This window comes from Mustela nigripes, chromosome 2, assembly GCF_022355385.1.
Source record: "Mustela nigripes isolate SB6536 chromosome 2, MUSNIG.SB6536, whole genome shotgun sequence".
In the NCBI taxonomy this organism is placed as follows: Eukaryota; Metazoa; Chordata; class Mammalia; order Carnivora; family Mustelidae; genus Mustela; species Mustela nigripes.
The window spans coordinates 177,043,890-177,068,153 of NC_081558.1; the positions used below are offsets into that span (position 1 = coordinate 177,043,890).

The window sequence follows — 24,264 nt, forward strand, 5'->3', positions numbered from 1 at the left end:
AAGTGACCGCTCAATCTTAGAGAATGTAATTAAAACTATCTATCTTCTGGGATGCCTGGGTGGCTCAGTTGGTTAAGTGTCTGCCTCCAGCTCAGGTCATGATCCCAGGATCCTGGATCAAGTCTCGCATCTAGCTTTTCACTCAGCAGGGAGCCTGCTTCTCCCTCTGCCTGCTGCTCCCCCTGCTTGTGTTCTCTCTCTCTGACAAATAAATAAAATCCTTTTAAAAAATTATCTTCTTATATCAAACTGGCTTAAGTTTTCTGAAAACATTTACATGCTCAAGGTTTCAAGGTAATAATTAACAGTGAGAAAGATTTTTAAAAGTGAAAGAATTCTGAGTAAAAAAAAAAAAAAAAAAATTAGGGGCCCCTGGGTGGCTCAGTGGGTTAAGCCACTGCCTTCGGCTCAGGTCATGGTCTCAGGGTCCTGGGATTGAGCCCCACATTGGGCTCTCTGCTCAGCAGGGAGCCTGCTTCCTCTCTGCATGCCTCTCTGCCTGCTTGTGATCTCCTCTCTGTCAAATAAATAAATAAAAATCTTTAAAAAAAAATTAAAAGTAGGGATTAAGAAGGTCAAAAGCTTGTTTTATACATTTGATCTGAGTCTCTTTTTATATAATAGATATACAATTTGATATATCAGAAATCTAAGCAATATAATACCAGAGTTTTGAACTTAAAAAGAATTTGAATTATTAATTTTTATTGAGTGACATTATTGCAATCATTTGAACATCTACAATTCTAAACGTCCTAACTTGTCAACTAAGGAGACAATGCTTCAAATGAGATAACTACATAAAAACTATTTCTAACTTCAAAAATACATTGCAAGTCAAAAATAAACTATTTTCGAGAGCCTGGGTGGCTTAGTCATTAAGCGTCTGCCCTCAGCTCAGGTCATGATCCCAGAGGCCTGGGATAGAGTCCCACAACAGTGTTCTCACTCAGCAGGGTGACTGCTTCTTCCTCTCCCACTCCCCCCTCCTCCACCCCGCTTGTGTTCCCTCTCTCGCTGTGTTTCAGTCTCTGGCAAAAAAATAAATAAAATCTTAAAATAAAACAAAACAAAAAAAACATTTGGGGGGCACCTAGGCGGTTCAGTCAGTCAGGTGCTGCCTTTGTCTCAGGTCACGATCCCAGAGTCCTGGGATTGAGCCTTACATCCAGGTCCCTACTCAGAGGAGAGTCAGCTTTTCACTCTTCCATTCTCTCTGCCCCTCTCCTTGGGCCCATGTTCTCTCTCTGTCTCAAACAAATAAAATAAAATCTTAAAAAAAAAAAACAAAACTATTTCACCAAAACACTAAAAAAACCTAAACACATCAAATGAGTATTACTGAAAATATTTAGAACTACATAAAACAAGTACTAAATTTAAAAAGTAGCATAAACACATGTCGGAAAAATGACTTGGGAACACCATTTAATGATAAATGTGTGTGAGAGAGAAAAAAAACCTACCACAAAAAAAATTGGTATAATAAAAAGTTTACCACCCAAAAATTATGCTGTGATTTTAGTGTACAAATGCACTATTTTCTGACATTTTAGTTCAGATTGTGGAGCCCAGGATAATATTACATCAAAATCACTATCTAAATTTATGGACCATTAATAAATAGAAAGGGGACCAAACTTGGGGTCATATGCTAGTTCTAGTTCATTAATAAATAGAAAGGGGACCAAACTTGGGGTCATATGCTAGTTCTGAAGTCGTAAGTCAAAATCTTCATGTCAATTTGTTCAATTCTAAAATATTAAGGCATAGAATCAGAATGTCTCTAGGTCCCTTTTTATCCTAAAATACTAAACTTCTTACTGAGAATACACAAGAAGCCCTAGGGGTTTAAAAAGAAATGTAAAACATTCCAGTTCTGCATACAGCAATCAGATAATCCTTTCTAATCTGTGTGTACAGCTTAATTAACAAATTAAAAACTCAGCAATTTCTATAAACAGTATAGGATTTACGGTTATATTTATTAAAAACAAAATGATGCCTATTAAGGTACTAAATGTTTCCCCATTGAAAAAATTCATAGCAAAGATGACATGCCCTATCTATCACAGTTTGCTTTTACCAGACACCACAGTGATGTACAAAAAGCATTAACCCACAGTGCTTAAGTAACGTCTCAGTCTCTTTACAGCTGACAACAGTGAACAGCAATATACCAATAAATCTGAAGTAAAGTATTGATAAGCTGAGTTATGACATCAGAAAACACAGATGGACAAGAAACTACTCCCAGCTAGTGGTTACCTCTAGGGAGGGATGGTGGGAGATGAATAGGGTGCAAGGAGCTTCAAAGATTTGTTATCTATTTCTTTAGAAAATGAAATGTGATAACTAAAGGTTAATACTTGTAAAATCTGGGTAGTAGGCACATGAGTACTTACTATATTTTTCTTTTTAAATAACGGAAAATATTTTTATTTTTCATCGCAGTATTACGTTATTCTTGTTGCCATTTTTTTTTCTCATTTAACTTGATATTAATTTTTTGCTTCTCTTAGGTGGGCCATTTCTGAATTCACGACCTTGGAAAGCTTAGGAAGCACAAAATTTCTTCAAGATCCCAGTAAAATTACACCCCTTACAAAATCCTGTCTTTTATTCTGGCTAAAAATCTTAGAAATCATCTTTCAACTCTTGCATGTTCTATCATATTTTATATGTACTATACTATCAACTATATGCTACCTGGCATACATAATAGGAGTTCAGAGTATATAGATAATAATATGCAAGGGTGAGGACCTACTTACAAGGTACTGAATATACTAAGCATCATGGCTTGGGTTCTACATCCAGGACAAATGCTGTTCCCTATACACAGAATAAATGTTAATAGCTTTAAATGTTAAAATTAAAATATTAAAGTACTAGGTAAAAGTATAGGTGAATATAATCTTGGAGACATATAATGGAATATAATCTAATTATTACACTAAAAGAATGGTGTCTTTGAATAAATAATTATTAAATGTTTATGCTTCAAACACCATAAAAAATTTACAAATATAACAAATGGAAGAAAAATATCGGTAATATATACTACAGAGAAATGGTTACTACTATATACATTTAAAATCTCAGAAAATTCAATAAGAAAATGCACCTGCCCCAATAGGAAAACAGCAAAGGAAATCATAGGGAAATTCCCCAAAGAAGAAATATGAAAATCCAAGGAAAAAATAATTTTACTAGGAATCAAAAAATAGGAACTAAATGCAGACAGTATTTCCCCCTATAAAAAGTTTTTCCCCCCTGAAGAAAACAAGTGGTGACTCTCACTTTTTTGAGGGGAAAAGGCATTCTTATACACTTCTGGTAGTAGTAATAATGGTTGATTTGTTTTTTGAAAGCCTTTCTGAAGAGCAATTTGGCAATATATAACAAATACCTTAAACTTTTTCATTTGATCTCATCATCATTTGATCTTAAATTCCACTTCCAAAATATTTATAGGAGGGTGCACAGCCAAGCATTGTTCACAATAGTGAAAAATTTTTAATTTTCTAATTATTTAATAACAGGAATGATTAAACATACTTTGGTGAATCTATACAACACACTACTCTAGTTCATGAAAAACATGTAATGAAGCAAAAAGATGTTAAAGCAAAAATAAAAAGAAGCTTCAAATTAGCTGTCTATTATCTCTTGTTTAAAATTTTACACAGATAGAAACCATCAACAAAAACAAAAAGGCAAGCTACTGAATGAGAGAAGATATTTGCAAAACATAGATCCAATAAAGGACTAATGTCCCAAATGTATAAAACTTAGGATAATATATAAATTGACACAACTCAAAAAAATAACCGGATTAAAAAATGGGCAGAGGACCCAAACAAAAGTTTTTCAAAACAGAACAGAGATGGTCAACAGGCACACGAAAGGATGCTAAGTGTCACTAATCATGAGGGAAATGCAAATCAAAACTCTTAAGATACCACCTCACACTGGTCAGATTGGTATTATCAAAAAGACAAAAAATAACAAGTGTTGGTGCAGATGAAGAGAAAAGGGAAATCCTGTACACTGTGGAGGGGAACTTAAATTTTCCACTACGGAAAACATATGGAGTATGGAGGTTCCTCAAAAAATTAAAAATAGAACTACCAGCAATTCACTTCTGGGTATCTAAAGGAAGAAAACAAAGATAGCAATTTGAAGAGGTACATGCACCCCTATGTTTACTGTAGAATTATTTACAATAGCCAAGATATGGAAGCAACCTAAATGTCCATCAATAGATGAATAAAGATGTGGTGTATAGATACACAATGGAATATTATTTGGCCACCAAAAAAAATAAAAAAGAATGAAATCCTGCCATGTACAACAACATGGATGGCCTAGAGGTATGATGTTAAGTGAAATAAGTCAGGGGAAGACAAACACCATATGCTTTCATTTATTCGTGGAATTGAAAAAACAAACACAAATCAAACAGAAAGAAACTTAGAGACAGGAAACAAACTGTTGGTTACCATAGAGGGAGAGATGAAATAAGTGAAGAGGATTAAGAGGTACATACTTCCAGTTACAAAACAAATAAGTCATGGGGATGTTATATACAGTATAGGAAATATAGTCAATAATATTTTAATAATTTAATATAGTATCAGATGGTTAACTTGACTTACAATGGAGATCTTTTGGTAATGCATAAAAATAGCGAATAAAAAGAGAATTTACAGTTATATAAGAGATTCTACACCAAAATATAAATCTTTGGGGGTGAGACAGCAGGTTACTAATACATGCCACTTTTGCTTAACTGTGTTTTCAATGTTCTACATAAACATTCATCACCTTTAAATAACAATAAACATGCATTACTTTTAAATATTTTTAAATAACAATAGCTTCTGTCCACAAGCTATTCTTCAGGACTCTATGAATAAACATCTCATTACAGTACATGCGTAAGAAGAGACAAATACAAGATGCTAAGCAATTACAACGAAAAAGTAAAGAATCTAGATGGAATTCAAAGAAAGGGTCCTGAAAGAGAAGCTCCCAACTGACATGTGAGGAATGATTAGGAACAGCCAACCAAAAAAAGAAGAGCATTTGGTGAGGAATGGAGGGACTAGAGAACTTAAATATGGCAAATCTGGCATGAGGAATTTGGACAGGAGGAAAAAGGAAAAAACATCACTGACAACAGTGTAGAGAATTAATTAGAGGGGAACAGTGGGAAGTCTGTCAAAGAAATGTGGGACAGAAATTTTATCTAAAACAGAGCAGTGCATATGGAAAGGCTAAAAGAGTGTAAGACTTGGAAGTGGTATTAAGCCCATACAAACCAAAAGACGATGATTTGAGAGATCAAAGCACATATAGGTATCTAGGATTACTTCTTTTCTTGACTTGGAAGGCTGAAGCAATTTGGCATGGAAATGAGAGGATACAAACTCAATTTTGGATGTGCTGGGATTGAGAATTCTTGTGAAATGCGATATGTAAATCTTCAAGTGGTGGAAGATGAGTCTTTGTGCTGGAAACACGGACTTCAGAGTCAATGTTTAAGTGCCCACTGAAGTCACTGTATGTGGTGAAACTGCCCACAAAGGGAAAATATACAGAAGAAAAGAGAATTGAAGACAGAACCCTGGGGAAGCCTTGAGAGTGAGATGATGAAAGGCTAACTGGCAAAAAGAGTTAGAAAAGGTAACAGGCAGAAAGGTAAAAAATTTAAATTCAGGAAAAATAAATCAGACAATTTTAAGAAGAAAGAGATCTTAAGTGTCAAATGAGGCCAAGAGATTAAAAAGAATCCACTGGATTTACTAACCAGGCAACATCTGCTATAGTGAGAAAACTGAATTAAAGGGTCTGGGCAGAAGTCTTCAAAAGCAGAAGTTAAGGAATGCATGAGAGGAGAGGAAGGTGAAGTATCAGTAATCTATTGCCAACTGTTTAGTCGAGGGTGAAGGCTGAGAGGAAAGGTAGTGCTGCAGAGACAGAGAGTTGCTTATTATGGTAGACACAGAATAATGGCTTCCCAAATACGTCTACAATCTCATCACTGAAACCTGTGAATATGTTACCTTAAATGGCAAAATGAATCTTCCAGACAAGATTAAGTTAAGGATCTTGGATAGGGAGCTTATCTTGGGAGTGCCCTGGTAGACCAGAGGTAAATTCAAGAATCCTTATAAAAGGGACTCTGAAAAGTCCTGATAAAAGATCAGAGGAGAGAGATGTTACATTATTGGCTTTGAAAATGGAAGAAGGGGGCCACAAGCCAATGACTATAGGCAACAGCCCCCCCCCCTTTTTTTTTTGCTGGAAAAGGCAAAGGAAAACATTCTCTCTTAGAGACTCCAGAAGGTATGCAACTCTCCTAACCCATTTTAGACTTCTGAGCTCAGAACCATGGGATAATACATTTGTGTTGTTTTAGGTCACTATGTTAATAGTAATTTGCCACAGCAGCAATAGGAAACATTCATTTTGGGTTGTTTTTTTTAGGTAAGAGAGGCTTGAGCCTGTTTACATTCTAAAGAAAAAATAGAAGTGAAGCTGTGAAGACAAAAGAGAAAGAGAACTTGTACTTTTGATAAAACTGAACAATAAACTTTGGGATAAAAGGTTAGGTTTATTCTTGTAACCCAGAAGTTTTCTCTGTGATCTCTAGCAAAATGCTAAACAACTAAAGCTCACCAAGAAATGGGGAAAAATGGACTAAAGAACACAGCCACCAGAATTAGCCTTGAAAATGAACCATTCTTCCACAAACATAGGAAGGGAGGAAGGGAAAGGAATCTATACTGGTAAGTATAAAATGAATTGGGGTGTGTAACTGACCAATACACACTTGTCTCCTAAGATCAGAAGTCTGACTTACTGAGTGCTACCTGCAAAGCATCAAGTACTTGCATAAATTTTCTTTCTCAAAATGCTGTAAGACAAAGATCACCCACACTTCATGGGGGGAAAGTGCCAAAATTTCTAGGATTCAGACATGAATCTGTTTGACTCAAAAACACTATATTGAGAAATCTGGCAGACACAACAATAGCCAAGTGATCAAAGTTAACACTACGAGTAATAAAACTACCAACATAATGCAACGCTGGATACTGAGAAAGACATGTCATCTCTTCCGTATTCCTCTGCACAACAACACCTTTATCAAATCACTGGAAAAACAAAACTTTGTTAAAATTTACCCTTGGCTTAATTCCAAAGTAAAACTACTAAAAAGTCAACATTATTTATCAGGAGTAACAAAATAGGTTAAGCCTAAAAAGCATCATTTTTACTGCCTCTTGCCTAGCAAAGTGCCTGGCACATTGTATTTTGTCAACAAATGAGTGAATATCAAGTAGCAGGTGCTAAATCTTAATACATCTAGCTTTACAAAATGAAAGGTTAAGAAGCGGACTCTTAATTAAAGGCTTAACTAGATTCCCCATGAAAACTGAAGCTACACTACAGTTAAGAAAACACTCCATTAGCTAGTCTCATTTAATACAACACTCCTGAGGCATAGATACTATCACCCCACATTTAACATATGATGAAGGTGGGGCCAAAAGTGGTTAAATCATATAATTTATTAAGCAGTGGAGGCAGATTTCAAACCCAAGTCCTCAAAAACAGTGAGTGAATGAGTGTGTACGTGGGCCTGTGTGTGTTTTTGAAAGGAATGTGTGGATGTTACGAAAGCTGTATCCCATGGTTCTCTATTAAAAAAAAAAAAAAAAAAATCCCATTAAATTAGCGTCACAGGAAATATACACAACGGATAGTTCCCAATTCCACGCATAAAATCCACAACTTCTTAAGAAGTTCGAACCCATTTAAATAATAACAGTAAGCATCACTGAGAACTTAATCGCAACTACACAAAAAAGCTACATCCTCCTATCTCTTCCTCGGGGGACAAGTCAAATTGGGAACAAAAACATCCCCCGCGGCCTGAGACTCTTCCCGGAGGTGAGGGGTAGCGTCCCAACCAGTCCCTTGGGGTGCAGCTGTCCCTCCCCCCTAGGACCGCACGGAGCCAGTCGGCTCCAGCTTACCTGACGGGCTCCCGCCACCGCTTGAACCAGCTGCAGCAATTGGCCATCAGACTGAACATGCCAGGCCGTACCTCCCGCCGCCTCCCATCCGAGCCTCGAGCGAGAACGGGCCCCTGGTCGCCCGGGGCAGAGTCCCCGGGGGGCCGCAGTCGCTCCCAGGCACCTGTGAGGCGGAGAAGTCGGGAGGGAGGTCAAAGAGGCTAGTCCCCAAACCAAGCCCTGATAACCGTGCCAGGGACCCGCGAGCGAACAACGGCCTCCTCACCCAGGTACCGCCCGGCCAAAGGCGCAGATACACAGACCCGAACAGGGTTAGCGGAGCCGGGCCAGAGAAAACCCCCCCGTCGACGTGCTGACGTTCCTCCCAGGCGCGGAAGGCCCGCCCCCAAGCACCGCCCACATACTTCTCCAATCATCGTGCGACCGCCCGGGGTGGGGGCAGCTGAGTGGCTGAAGGAGCCGGCTCCCTTCCCCTGTGGAGGCGGGGCGGGGAGGAGGGTTGTCGTCACTAGGCAACCGGAGCGTCCAGAGAGGAGTTGAAAAATCCCAGACAGATCTTGGGCAAGGCCTCTCTGCACACCCGCAGAAAATGTGTTGCCAGTCGTCGAGGGTGCTGTGCCTCGTCTGTCCCTAAACACAGCTGAGATCCACAGATCTCAGGTCTTGTGCGTGTTTTGTTTTGTTTTATGAAGCAGGGTTGGGGACCCTCTGGGACTCTGGCGGACTCTGGCTGCACAACTACAGAAACAATACACTGGGGCAGTTATTACAAATGAAGAACAAGGGAAAACTCATTTGCTAACTAATAATGCAGATTACAGTGACTTTTAATCTTTATGTTTACTGCTGTTTGTTATATAAAATGTGAAATTGAATTGTATGGTAATTATTGTGGGGAGATACACAAAATGAATGCAAAATGAGTGAATATCAAGTACCAGGTGCTAAAGGAAATAATAGGTTCATTGTAGAAAATGTGAAAAACACTAAAAAATGAATAAGATGAACAAAATAAAATTTCACATTCGCCACCCCAAAATAACAAGTATTAACATTTTAATATATGTTCTTCCTAGGATTTTTAGATAATGTTAGATTGCTAACTATTTGGTTTCTGCAAGATGGAGATGGTGATCTGCTGGCTGTTTTTTTAATATGTTTTAGTTCATTTACAAGGATATGTAATATCTGCATATATATATATATATATATATATATATATATATATTTGGGTGCGTGGGGAGAAATGGCAAGTGCATTCCTGTAGGGGAAAAAATGCACACATGATATGTAGGGACCTGTGTGCCCATTCCATTTCTACTTAAATATATTTTTTCAAATTTTGGTAAAAGGAGAGAGGGCCCTGGGATGCTCAGGGTATCCAGGGGAAAATAATGGTTTGCTACAACACATTTGGTTTAGTTTCTTATTGTTGTTTTTTAATATTTATTTATTTGTTTATAGAAATGAGAGAGAGTATGCATGTGCATGAGTGGGAGGCAGAGCAGAGGGAGAGAGAATCTCAAGGAGACTCCAAGCTGAGCATGGAGCCCTATGTAGTGCTCTTCCCGGGATTTTGAGATCATGACCTGAGCTGAAATCAAGAGTCAGACGCTTAACTGACTGAGTAACCCACTGCCCCACAACAGATTGAGTTTTAAAATTATTTGTTCTTTATTCATTCATGTAACCCTAATTCGACTCATATATATCTCTTACAGCTCACCATCTCTGAACCCAAGTATCCCATCTGCAAAATGGGAATAAAAATACCTACTTTGCAGGGTTGCTAAGATGATGAAGTGAAAGAAATAAAGCTTAAGTACAGTTTCTAACAAATAATAGATAGCAAATTTTAAATTTGGTGTCACCGGTCTAATAAACATTCATGGCACCTTGCCTCCTACCTCTTTTTCTAAATTGCTAGTTCACTGTTTTCATTGCCCTGACAATGTTTTCTTGTTCACTGTTTTCATTGTCCTGATTTGATAGCTTCAAATTTCTTTCCAGTTGCTCAAGGGTGCATGACCTGTACTGGTTTTCCTAGCCGAATCCTCCCTTCATCAGTGCCAGATGCTTAATCTACCCAGACTGCCCTGTCCAGACACAGTAATACTTCAATTCTACAGTGCTAAGGAAGAAAGTTAGATCATACCTTCACAAATTTTCTTTTCTCACTGTTACCTGTTTCTGCTCATTTTCTAATATCTGAAGACATCTATCTTTTCTTTTCCAAGGTTAACCACTTTCCTGCAACTTTATCAAACATCATGTTTCAACTTTTCTGAAATCCTGTTCGTCTGATTATTTCTTTTCAATCCAACATCTGAACTATATTGCTCCCCATTTTTCCCCTAGATCTTTGACTGCAGTTTCCAGGGTGGATAGTGGGTGAGAAGGCAAGGCAGAAAAGATCCACAATTCCTCCTTAGATATGAGCCAGATTTGTACTGTTCTGCTGACTCTTTACTTTCATAACCTGACTTTTTAAACTAGTGGCTTACCACTAAAATCCTAAAGCACTTTTTTTTTTTTTTCTGTTCACTCTTTTTATCAATTTACTGTGAGCGGGGTTCTGCCCCATCAATCTACTCAAAACACATTTTTTAATTAACTTATATCTCCTAATTGTTAAATCAGTTCTCATTTTCTTTTTCATCAATTAATACATCTAATACAGTTAACTCTTCTAAAACTCTTTCCTCCCTCGGCTTTTCACAATTGTGGACTATTCTGGATCTCACTAGTCATTCCACCTTCAGTTTCCCATATGTACTTTCCAAGATCTGACTTTATCCCACTGTATTCCTTTTTAAAAACATGTTCTCTTGGAGAATCCAATTACTACTCCTATGCCTAATGATACTTACTATGTAGATGTTCCTTCAGCATTTCTGGAACTATACTATATACCCCTTTTGTTCCCCCAAAATATATCCAACCCCGTCTCTACTTCATATCTGAGAATGATATCTCAACAACCATTTCTGGTGCCAAACTACAGTCGGATCAGTTAGTAAACTAAGTTGACTACTAGTTTTTCAATACATTAAGTAGTTTGATAGACATAAACACTGCACACTATTTTCAGTTTTCTTTCCCTTTTCCATACATACGAGGTAGTTCTTCCCATCCTCTAGAAGTCATGAGACTTTCCTTTGTCCAGTGAAATGAGTGAAATGGAAATTGTGGAAGACTATGTTAACTTCAAAATACTACAAAATCAAAACAGTATGGAATGCTGAGCCAACACAATGAAGATGTCTGCCCAGAAAGTCCTGCAGTGAACTTCCTAGGAGTAAGCAATAAACACTCACCTTAAACCATTGTAATTCCATGACTATTTCACCATAGTCTAATCTAAATTACTCTGAATGATAAAAAACAACCTTGCTGTCATTCTAGCTAAGAGTCTTATTTAATCCCCCTGGGATTATTATCTTCCTAAATGTTACTTGATTTCCTTTTCCAGCTTTATTGAGAGATAATTGACAACATATTTTAAATGGACAATATGATGACTTAATATATGTATACATGGTAAACATGATTCACACAATCAAGTCAGTTAATCCATCCAACACCTCACACTGTTACCTTTCTTTTCTCTTTTGAGAACACACTTAAGATCTCCTCTCACCAAATTCCAGTATATGATATAGCATAATTAACTATAGTCACCATGCTGTGAAAGGGTATATAAAGCAGTTTATGTACCTTTATTAACTTCTCACCATTTCCTTACTCCCAGCTCCTGGCAATGACCAATCTATTCTTTGTTTCTATGAATTTGCCTTAACAAAAAGAGAGAGAGAGATTTTACTTATTTGAGAGAAAGAGAGCACAAGCACGAGCTGGGGGAAGGGACAGAGGGAGAGGAAGAAGCAGGCTCCCTGTTGAGCAGAGAGCCTGACTTGGAGATCAATCCCAGGATCCTGAGATCATGACCTGGACTGAAGGCAGACACTTAACAGACTGAGCCACCCACGCACCTCTCTCCCTGCCTCTTTTTTTAAGATTCTACATATGAGCCATCCCATGCAGTATTTATCTTTCTCTGGCTTATTTCACTTAGCATAATGCCCAAATGCCATACATAAATGTGACATACCCATATCTATCTATCTCTATATCGCACATTTTCTTTATTCATTCATCCATTGATTAGACTTAGCTTGTGGTTTCCTTATCTTGGTTATTATGAATAATGCCGTAATGAACATGAGAATGCAGATATCTCTTCAAGATAGTGATTCCTTCGGATATGTACCCAGAACTGGGAATTTTGGATCATATGGTAGCTCCATTTTTCATTTCTTGAGGAACTTCCATAGTATTTTCCATAATGGTTGTACCAATATACATTCCCACTGTTCTCTGCTTATTCATCAACACTTGCTGTCTCTTCTACAAATGTTACTTGGTTTCTAATCTTTCCTTGCTCTGATCCATTTTGCAAACATTTAACAAAGTAACATTCTCAAAGTAAAAACAACGGAAATTACTCCTTCTAAAACAAACTTACAAACATATTTAGAAATGTACTGAAAATAAATTTTGGGCAAGTGAAATTGACTAAGTATTAATTTATTGACCTAAAACCAGATACCACCTTTACAGAGTAAACTTCTGAGAGAAATTAAAAACCTGAAAATTTTTATCCAAAGCTGTATTATTAAATTTTATTATTAAACATCTCAGAATATGATTTTTCAAAGTTTGACATTACAGTAGTGGTAGGATACATAATTTTTCATCACTGACAAATTGCTGACACTGTGATGCACATTTATGATACTAAAAACATAATCATTTTAATCTCCCAAAGATTTTAGGAGAGAAAGCTTTTTCTTTTGGGTAACATGTTTCCTTCTTCAAACTTTTTATATTCTTTTTTATATTGGGGATATTGGAGATGGCTATGAACGTTGTCGATTCATGATTTTGGAACTATTCTCTCCTTGTGAAATTTTGAGATTTCAAAATTGATATTCTGCTCTTAACTCCTCCTCACAGGATGAGGAGAGTCCCAAACCGAACCTTAACTTGAAAGATTCCTAGCTTAAATGCATTTAAATTTTAATAGTTGAATAAAGTACTTAAAGTTCATTTTGTTTAATGCTAAAGATTGTTAGCATACCAAACAATTCTACAGAGATTAGAATTATATTCAGATTTAAATCACTTGGGGCTGGGAATAAACTGGTGAATAGACTGATATGGTAGAGTCAGACACAGCAAGAAGGAAAAGAATTTCAAAAAGAGAAGAATAATATAGTCAATAATTCCCTCACAAGTGTTCTTATCAGAAAAAGTGACTCTAATATCAACTTTCATCTCACTGGGTCACAGAACCACAGAAAGCTAGAGCTAGAAGAGACCCTTGAAGGATGATCAGTCTCTTGAATTTCATACACACACCTAGGAAATCAATCGACAGGTTCACTTGGGCAGAAATTCTAGAAGTGATAATAGTAAATATGCCTTCAGTAATACTATTTCATACATAGTATCTGCTTTACATGTTATCTTTTAAATCCTTATCTCTTAAATCCTTACATTAACATTATGAAAACCCTCTATTATCCCCCATTTTAGAGTTGATACAACTGAAGCTTAGAGAGGTTAAGCAATTTGCTTAAAGTTACAGAACTAGTAAGTGATAAAATTAATGAGATTTGAATCAGGCGTTTTAGCTCCAGATGCAGCCTTAAACATTACATAAGATTTCAAATGTATATGTCTAAGCACAAAATGCGGGGGTTATACTCCAAAAATTAAAACAAGCTGCTTGAAAGTGATGGAATTTGATATTCTTCTTTTTTTTTTTTTTCTCAAAACATTTTTTAAACACCATAAACGCAAGAACAAAAGAAAACTGGATGATCCAAAGTATCCCATTTGCTTCCATTATCTCTGGTCTCTGATGCCTTCCTGGAGTTGTTCCCTTCTCTGTTTGATTAATGTCTTCATCCCAACGTCCTTCTGTCTCTGCAGCACTTTTCCTTCTAAGCCTGGACACTCCTTCCTCTGTGTCCTCAAAGTGCCCGGGGCCACTGAGCCTCTCCCCCCCAGCTCCCTGGCGGTTGCTACTACGTCTCCTTCCCCTTCCCCTTGGGAAAGTTCACAGTGCAGAGACAGGGAACGAAACTCGGGGCGAGGAAGGATGTCTCGACAGTGTGGACTAGGCCTCCACCACTCTGCCTGAGCCCTGCCCCCAGCTTCGTAAAGCTTCCTGGAAATGTCCTCGTTATCACTTCCCCTCTCGGGCTGGGGGCTGGGAGCGGGCGGTCCCCCCCCCCCCCCCCCCCGCCCCCGGCTCCCGCTGTTCCGCCGGAGCGCTCGCTTGCAGGCGCCGCCGCGCCGCAGTCCTCCCTGAGTGGCGCCCGGGCTCGCAGGTCCCCACCGCGCCGCGCCACCGTCCGGGTCCCCGCCCGCGCCTCCGCCCGCTTCGCAATGAGGGTCCTGCGTGGGTGCTGCGGGGTGCTGCTGGCGTGCCTCGTCCTGGTGCTCCCCGTCTCCGAGGCAAACTGTGAGTAATCAATAGCGTGCTCTCTTCTCTCCCCAGCGGCAGCGCCGACGGAACCCCGAGCCCTCCCGGTAGGATTTTCTTTGCTGGGGCTGCAGCCTGCTAGAAAGTTTCCAGTAAGTCCTACCCATCTCCGGGCTGACGGAAGCCGTCAGTGGATCTAGCGGGCAGTAACCGTGGGGCAGGGGCAATATTTGCCCTGCTCTAGGCTCTTCGCTACTGGACAGATTCAAGAACCTGGGGGACACGGAATACCAATGAAGGAATTACAACACCTTACCCATTTGCCCTCAGCAGCTGAAGTTCCCAATCAGAGGGCAAGGATGAGCATTTTCCAGTATAACAACAGGGAGAAAAAGGCAGCCTATTATGTTTTCTCTTGGTACAAGCCGCTGTCCCCAGCCAGCACCCCTTGCTGAAATTTACCTCCCTTTTGCAATTTCTGGACTTTGAGCTTGGTTTGCTTATCTCAGCAGTGACAAACCAATTGTTTTAGGATCACTGCTGGTTTGCAAAGCAGGAGGCAGATGTCATTTTCTAACCTTGAAATCAAAAAAACTGCTAAATGTTGTGTTTCGCAGATCATTTTGTACTAAGTATTTTTGACACTGTCACTGATCTGAGGCCATGGCATGAATTCTCTGTACTTTATCTTTGTATTTCCAGTTCTTTATGTTCCCATGGGTGGATTCAAGGCAGGATATTGAGTTTTCTCTGAAAAGTATATAAGGAATATCAAGGCATTTAGTACATTTTTTTAAAAGATGTATTTATTAGAGAGGGAGTGAGAGCAAGAGAGCACAAGCTGCAGGGAGGGGCAGTGGGAAAGGGAGAAGCAGACTCCCTGCTGAGCAAGGATCCTGATATGGGGCTCTTTCCTGGGACTCTGGGGTCATGACCTGAACCTAAGGCAGACACTTAACAGACTGAGCCACCCAGGCGCCCCTTAGCATTTAGTACATTTTGATTGCCAGTGAATTTGTGTTCGAAGTTTAAGGATAGTCATTGATTAAAAATGCTTACTTATGCTACGTTTTATTCTCAGGAAATGGTATGGGAGAGATAAACTCTGAATTGCAGAAACTTGTACGCTTCCTAAAGCTCTTATGGAAACTTTTCAAAGATAGTAATTTTAGGAGACATAACTAGGAATTTACTAAATTCCACTAGTTTGCATTAGTTACTGATCAGGATGATCAGTAAAATTCTAATTTAAAGGTAAAACTAAATTAATTAAAGTTCTAATTTAAAGGTAAAAAATTACTTGTTGATCTTATATTAAAGAGCTGCAATAGCAGCATTACTATTTAAACCACTATCATTGAGCCTGTACGTGGACCATATGCACAAATTCATTATTTATATAGTTCATTACAGTGTTCAAATATTTGCCTGATAACCAAAGAGACAAAAGTAGCTTTCCAGACTCATTGCTTGTCATGACAGGAATGTGCTAAATCTTTCTTTTTGTACAGATTGTTACATTTTCACTGAATCTAGACACGGTTAAAAATGATGTATATGTCTGTGCATATTATACACAGGTAACCAAACAATGTATGTAATGAAATACACTTGTTATGATAGAGTGGAGAAATTAATAGTACAAATATATGACATAAAGAATCGTTGGCCCTATATTGACTTTATTTTAAAAAGTATGAGTAGTTTAATTGGATTAAAACTCATCTCTGGTTAACTGATGAGGAAACTGAGGTACAGATGGAATGTTTTTACTCCCTAAGATTTTAAATTTGAGATAGAATTAGAACTCTAAATATTTGATTTATAATTCATTTGTTAGTCCATGGAAACATAGTTGCTATTTAAAGAGAAAGGTTTACAAATCACAGTTTTAGTTTTGAGAGTTGGTAGAAACTCTCCAGTTCATTTTAATAATAAGAATTGGTCAAAGATGTTAACTGACTTTTTTTTTGAATTTTTTATTTTTTATAAACATGTGTTTTTATCCCCAGGGGTACAGGTCTGTGAATCAGCACTCACCAAAGCACATACCCTCCCCAATGTCCATAACCCGACCCCCCCTTCTCCCAACCCCCCTCCCCCCAGCAACCCTAAGTTTGTTTTGTAAGATTAAGAGTCACTTTGCAGACATTTATATATATGAAAGATATTTTTACTGTCTCTTATATTTTTAGTAAATATAAAAGAGAGGCAGATAGGGGGAGAGAGATTTAAAATATATACCGTCTACATATTCCATCAGTTGCCACTAAGGGCTGTGGTGAGGAGAAATAGGAGAAAGGGCATGTTTTCTGGCTGTGCTAGTTTGGTCCTATCCAGACTTCTACAGGTAAGTGGGTGCAGTCTATCCTTGACATTACTGACTCATATTTGCTTTCTCTTTTCTACTCTCTTCTTTCCTTCTGTAATTATTCTTTATCTATCTTTGTTTTTTTTGTTTTTGTTTTTGTTTTTTTAAATTCCCTGTATTTCAGACTTCAAAACGTTGCACTGATGGAGAGATTTAATTAAGGTTAGGAAGCGTTAGAGACGATTTCTGGCATAGCAACAATATCCTGTGCCATATTCTCTTACTACCAGTTCTACAACAGGATACAGAGTAATGCTTCATAATAGACCTTTTCTGTCCACCAAGTTCGATATCCTCTTTATAGCTAAATGAGCTGTATTTAAACTTTCAATATATTTTGAGAAAAAAACCTGATAGTACATATATCAGTATTCTTTTGCTACAGGGGATAATAATGAACTCTTGCTAACTAAGGAAGGAAGGGCGGCAGTTGGGGGAGAGGGGAGAAGTAGGAAGAAATCTGAGTGGATTTATTGGAAGACTGCTGAATAGCATGTTGAATAACTCGGCCAACAGAAACCAGGGACTTAGGCATTTCAGTGATCTGTATAATGGGAAATTACATGCTCACTGTGTTAGGAGCTGCTATTAGATGACTGGGTTCTAACTTCTCTTCTAGTCCTGGGTATCCCTGCCCATGATTGAAATTCCCAGAAGAGAGAACCTGGTCCTTTTGGTTTAACATGTATCTGGAGTCCTGTGACTGACAGCTCCCTAGAATCAGGTGAAGTATCTGCACAGATCCCACAAAGGAATGGAAGCTGCAGAGGAAGCAGAAATGAAGAAGTCTACACATACTAATTATTGGTTGTACAACATACATATATTCCCTTCTTTCCATATACACCATTAGGAGATATTTCAAGTATAATGCACATATTTTAATCTAATGCAAATAACTAAGAACTAAGGTATAGCAGAAAGGACCTTCTCCTTAATAGATTTCAGTCACCACACCCAAAGAGGAAGGCTCAAGGCTACCATTTCTTAGTTTACTGTCATCGAGGGATGTCCATGCCTCCTCTAGTTCTTTCATAGTCTCATGTCAATGTGCTATGCTTTATGGATGAAACAATACATTGTAATGTACCAATTCATCTCAAATGCCAAAAAATAATCATACTAAAAAGAGAAGCAAAAGAATACAAATACTTTAGGGTGGCCTGTCTTCCTTTGGAGCGGGAGTTGGCGTTTGTGACCTCCTCTTCACTCTCCAGTTCACGCGTCTCTTGCTTTCACACAGTTCCCTTATGTTTGATTTTTTTTTGGGTGGGGGGGCTTCCCTCTGAGATGAACCACATGCTGATTCAGGAAGAGTCTGAGCCTTGGTCCTACCTATGGATGGTTGTATCCACCTCTTCTTTTACAATGTCTATTGTGTATAATAGTCATCTTGAAGGAGCAGCTCTCCAAGACTTGATTTAGATGTGGCAGCAACACTATTTTGCCTTGGTTATTGTCATACCAGTATAATCTTCTTTTTAAAATTTTTTTTCCAACAGGAATAAAGAACTTGAAATGGCTACATAGCAGTCTCAGCTTCTAAATTGGTGGAAAACACATTAGGTCCCATAGTGAATGTATTTCTTATCCGTTTACCAATTTCTAGAAGAGTAAAAGACAGTTGCAAGGAAAAAAGCAAAAAAAAAATTGAAAATAGGTCATTGAATTAGTTTCTTATGCTGCTGTAAGAAGATACCACAACCTGGGGAGCTTAAACAATAGAATATATTGTCTCACAGTTCTGGAAACTAGAAGTCTGAGATTAAGGTGTTAGCAGGATTGAGTCCTTCTGGGAGCTGTGAAGGAGAATCTGTTTCACCCCTCTCTCCTTGCTTCTGGTAGCATCAAAAATTTCTTGGCTTGTAGATGACATTTTCCCTATGTCTTTACATCAACTTCCCTATGTACATGAGTGTTTCTATTCCAAATTGCCCCTTTTGATGAAGACATCAGTCATATTGGATTAGAGCTCACCCTTATGACCTTGTCTTAATTTGATCATCTGCAAATTCCTTTTTCCAAATAAGACCATATTCACTGGTACTGGAAGATGAAGGACATTACCATCTTCATAAAGGACACTATTCAATCCATAACACTCACTAAGCATCATAACATGACAAGTACTTCTTCCCTTTCTACCTTTATTTCTGACCTGTGTATTTTAGCTTTAGAGAAAGAAAGCACTATATATTAATGATGTCTGGTACAAAAAAAGTACTCCTTTCTCTAAAGTAAGCTCTATGCCTAACGTGGGGCTCGAACTCATGACCCTGAGATCAAGAGTTGTATGCTGTACTGACTGAGATAGTGAGAGGCCTCCAAAACATACCACAATTTTTAAACCACATTTTGGAAAATAGTGTTGTGTCTGAAAAGGCAGGAATAGAGCCTTCAGTAATTAGTCAGTCTATCATCCTTAAGGCTAGCTCCTTTTAGGTATTAGATTACATAGTGAGAGCCAAGAAAACCATAATAATCATCCCATTGACTTATTTACTTAACTGTGGAGTTAATTCCTTAGTTAGAGATAAAGTTATGTGGCTTAGCATAAGGCATTAAATAAGTCTACCAGTAGTGGTACCAAAAGAAAAATTAAATTCAAATCCAGAATGAATATCTCTGAGTACAATGTGCTGCTCACACATGATAAAAGAGCCCTAACTAATCGATCATCCACCAGGATCTGATGGATTTTGCAATATGTCCAATGTCTTAACAGTGAAAGGAATGGCAGTTCTGCTGGCAAATATGGTGTTTTTTAGTAGGGAGAGCCTCGTGGATCTTAGTGAGGAAGAATTGAGTCAGTATCCATCCTTGCCACTCGGGCAGGGTTTTTTTTAGGAGTATCGAGCAACAGTAGACCAAGTGACAGAGAGAGGGACAGCCTTGGCAACAAATGTGCCCAGAGACTTGAGTGTTTGGCCCTCATGGCATTTTAAAAATCAGGAAATTTCATCTAAAAAGTTTGATTTATGACCTCTCTTGGAAAACAAATGAAGGAAGATCTGGCAACACTGCGTGCACCTTCCAACACGGTAAGATTCAAAGCTGCCTTCTTAAGATAGAATAGAATCTCTCTAGTTTGCCATGATTCCAGACGTCCGCTATCGTCTTTCACCAAATTCTCTTCCCTTACTTATGGAACCTATCTGACACTTGTAGATTTCAGAGTTTGTGACCCTTGCACTAGATTGCCTTGAGAAGAAACACAATGGACAATCCTTACGTGGACAGTTCTAGCCTCTCTTATTATTAAGAACTTCTCTGATGTGGGGCTATCTTGCGAGTAAGCCCCTGGAGCACAGTCTCAATTCTGGGCAATTCTTGCCAAACATCCTTGTCTCTAGACCTGATATCTAGCTCTTTATGGGTCTCTGTACATTTACACAGACCATTTCCAACCATTCAGAAAGCGGAATAGATCCTGATCTCGTTCTAAGCAAAGTGGACAGTGAGAAATGCTGCTTGTCTGTCTGCCCAGGTTTTCATTTCTCCAAACATTCTGTGTCACCTCAAGGTCATCCTTGAGAGAGGCTGTCATTTTTTTTTTTTTTATTTGTTCATTGCAGGCTGTGGCTTCATAGCTGGTTTCCCTCCGGCTTCTGTTGGTCTGTCACAAAGAAGTATCTGTCAGCTAGAGATTTTGTGTTTAGTAGTTTGACTTTCATCCTCAGTAGGCTGGTCATAGGCTTTTTCCCATAAGACTGTAAAGGCAGGGGGAAGGCTTCATGGCAGGAGAGGGAGTAACTGCACAGACCACGGAGGTGTGCCTGGAATTCCATCCTATTCACACCACTGGAGCATGTCACAGCCAAACTGCTGTCCCAGCTAAGTTTCTGGCTAGATGGAAAAGGTAGCATCCAGTTCACAATGAGCTGTTTAAATCACTGGGTCACCAGGTGTCCTGTGGTCAGATTTGCAGTTTTCACTAAAGTCTGAAAAAATGCCAGGAGAAGTTTCTTCCCTGGCAGAAGGAAATGTGACTTACTCTCAAATCATAAGGACCTCTACTAAAATTCTTCTCCAGGGACTTGGTATGGTACCCTGGATAGTGGCAGAGTACCCTGCAGTTCTAGGGAGTATTTGACACAATTGGATCTGATGGTTCACTACCTAGTCTGACTGAGAGACTGCTTGAATCAAACTTTGAAACTAGCCAGAGAGCATTTTATTATTCTGGTTTCCATCTGCTACATCTGGCAGGTTTTAGACTCATATGATAAATAGACCAGAGTAGAATACCTAAAAACAGAATATGCCTCAACAATAAGGGGTCTGTCAATATGTATCCTTCTATCTCAGTGTTGAATGCCCAGGTATATAAAAACGTATCTCTCATTTGGACAGGAATATTCCAGCATGACCAAATTGTTGCTGAAAATAGTTCACACCTGGGGAAGGATTCACAGTTTGGAGTTTGAGTTTTATTAGACCTATAGTTAGGTACTTTTAGGACACAATCCCCTTAATCAACTGACACCCATAGACCTCAGTCCTAAGTAGTTCATTAGATTTTAGATGTTTTTCTTCTCTAGAGGCCAGTATCGAATAATCACTAATGGTTTTTGCAATCTCTTACCTTAGTGCAGTTACCCAGTGCAGTTAATTTTCATGGGAGAAAGAAGAAGAAAAGTTCACTGTATACAGGATGCTTCTTCAAGGGTTTCTCTCCTCTCCTTCATTCGAGAAATTCTAGATCCATCAACTGATTCAAGATTGGTAATTAAGGAGAGGTGGTGATTTCTTTGTATTATACAACCTCTATTTATTAACTCAGGGAGTTTTGGGGTTAAAAAATTCAATGAGGAATTTTATGGGTTGTTTTCCCATCTCATCCTAGAGAGATCTTTACCTGTTAATTCTTTCTCCAAGATTTGATCACCAGAAACCCAGTTTCATTGCAGCCCCTGCCATTAGCATTTCCAGTCTAGGGAGAACAGCCAATAAAATGCTTTTTAGAAAGCCCAGTGATTTCCTTACTAACTGATTTCTATGATAATCATGAACATATATTCTTGTATAGCATACGGGGGAGTAGGATGGATAAGTGAGAAAGTGAATAGGTAGGAACCATGTGAAAGATTCAAGCCAGAATCTGTTTCCTAGTCCTTGTGAATTCTTTCTAATATTATGCCAAGGAATGTCTGGCTTTTCAGAGTTATTCAGTGGGTGCCAAAGTTTTGTCTAGGATGGTGTTAGCCAACGAAGCCAACCGTTGGAACTGAAACTGGTGACCGTAGCTGGAAGATGGAATGAAATCATCAATATTACTACTTTCAGCCTGATTCAAAATTGCATGTTGACATTTTACATTAGTTTTCTATTGTTGTGTAACCAATTGCCACAAAATTAGCATCTCAATACAATTTATTAACTCTTAGTCCAGGTACAAGTCCAGGGACCTGCTTAGGTTTTCACAAAGCTAAGATCAAGGGATCCAGCAGAGCCAAGGTCTCATCTGTGGTGTCCTCTTCAGGTGCATTGATCTCCCCAGTGAGAGGAGGTCAATGGAGGAGGTGTGCTTATGCACAAAAGTGACACAACTCACTTCTGCTTATGATTGTAACAGCCCAACCCAAGGAAGCACATGGAATATTTGGTCAGCATTGTCTCTGCTACAGATTTTCCTCATCTGGGGTTAAGATTATTGTTTCTCTGTCTAAGAGAAGCACAAACACATATTGCTCATTTTACCTTTGGTAATATATTTTACAAAGTGTGAGGTTGTATTAAATATTAGTTAAATAGAGAGGGAAAAATTAACTATGCCCAACAGACCTAAGCTGGGGACATAGTATGATGACATTGAACCGGCTGTTAATGTAGTAGGGTGAAAAAAATGTGGTAACAGTTATACTGAAATTATCCCTTTTGTGAGAATTGTTATTATTTTACCTTGAAAAGTGGCTTTAGGCTTAGAAAGTAAAGTCCTGAAAACATGGTCTATAACTTTGCTATTCAAGAGTAGTTCATGAGGCACCTGGGTGGCTCAGTGGATTAAGCCTCTGCCTTCAGCTCAGGTCATGATCCCAGAGTCCTGGGATCAAGCCCCACATCAGCTCTCTGCTCAGCAGAGGGCCTGCTTCCCCCTCTCCATCTGCCTGCATCTCTGTCTGCTAAGCTCTCTCTCTCTCTCCCTTTCTCTCAAATACATAAATGAAATCTTAAAAAAAAAAAAAAAAGAGTAGTTCATGAACTACTGATTCATGAACTAGTAATAGCAGTATTGCCTGGGAGCTGATTAGAAATGAAGCATCTCTGGCCCCATGCCAGACCTACAGATTTAGAATAATCATTTTAAGAAGACCCCAGGTAATTCCTATGCACACTTAAAATTTGAATCATGCTGGTGTCTTAGGAGATAGGAGAAAAAGTCGATAAATGGTTCTTTGTAAGAAGTAAATGCAAATTGCAGGGATGGAAATAGGAGGCAACCAGGGAGAGGGAAGAGGAGAAGATGTCCGAGAAGGGAGAAAAGAAGCTGAGCCATATGGCAAGACAATACACCTTTTAGGAATGTCTCCAGTAAAATTTTTATTTTTATTTATTTATTTATTAGAGAGAGAGAGAGAGAGAGGAGAGAGCACGTGCAGGGGAGGAAAGAGGGAGAGGGGCAGAGGAAGAGAGAGAGAGAGAGAGAATCTTAAGCAAGCTCTACACCCAGCATGGAGCCTGATGCAGGGCTCGATCTCCCTACCCTGACATCATGACCTGAGCTGAAGTGAAGAGTCAGATGCTTAACTGCCTGAGTCACCCAAGTGCCCCATCCATTAAGAAATTATTATATGTGAGGTGGACAGTGGACCTTTAGGAACTGGTTTTTCTTAAGACTCAACTTAAAATTGGAAAAGTTGCTTTAATGTAAACTATAGCCCTTTGTACCTGCCCCCTGCCACCTGCCTCCAGGGCTTCTTCAGAAGAGGTTGATTTCCACATCTAGCTGATTAAGAATGAAGAGAAGAGTTCCATAAGATACAGCTGAGGTGAAGAGTTTAGTGAAAGCTAACAGAGCCAATAGCGACCATAAGAACCTCAGCTCCAAAAGGAGGTAGAAGTCTTGAGAGACATTGAAATTTTTATCAGGAGTGGGATTGGGGTTTTAGGACCCCAGTCAGTTATTCAGAAAGTACAAGATGATATGTGACATTAGCAAAACTCAAATTATCCTTAAATTGTTAAGCTTTGATTGACGGTAATGTTTTGTTAATGCTAGAAGAAAAAAACTCACTGTGGTGATGCAAAAACAAATAGTAGGTCTTGACTCTTTTTCTTTTGGGTGATGCAAATCCTTTTTACCTAAATATTCCTATTTTATTTTACAGATATCTGGGAAATGCATTTAA

General features: G+C 38.7%; 2 protein-coding genes across 3 annotated transcripts in view; one reads left to right on the plus strand and one right to left on the minus strand.

The window, feature by feature from the left end:
• The window catches only part of ARL13B (ADP ribosylation factor like GTPase 13B), a 70,394-nt gene extending 61,970 nt beyond the window's left edge, over window positions 1–8,424 (minus strand). Inside the window, exons 1-2 of one of the 2 annotated variants that reach the window (XM_059392129.1) lie at window positions 8,317–8,416; window positions 8,052–8,214 (exon numbers count right to left, since the gene is read on the minus strand). In XM_059392129.1, the coding sequence (XP_059248112.1) occupies window positions 8,052–8,110 (59 nt within the window). In that variant the 5' untranslated portion in view covers window positions 8,111–8,214; window positions 8,317–8,416. Of the gene's footprint in view, window positions 1–8,051 lie in introns of both variants that reach the window. The other variant, XM_059392130.1, reaches the window with a different exon arrangement.
• Window positions 8,425–14,363: 5,939 nt separating this feature from the next.
• Window positions 14,364–24,264, plus strand: part of PROS1 (protein S) — a 67,260-nt gene continuing 57,359 nt past the window's right edge. Inside the window, exon 1 of the mRNA XM_059392131.1 lies at window positions 14,364–14,583. Within this exon, the coding sequence (XP_059248114.1) occupies window positions 14,508–14,583 (76 nt within the window). The 5' untranslated portion in view covers window positions 14,364–14,507. The remainder of the gene's footprint in view (window positions 14,584–24,264) is intronic.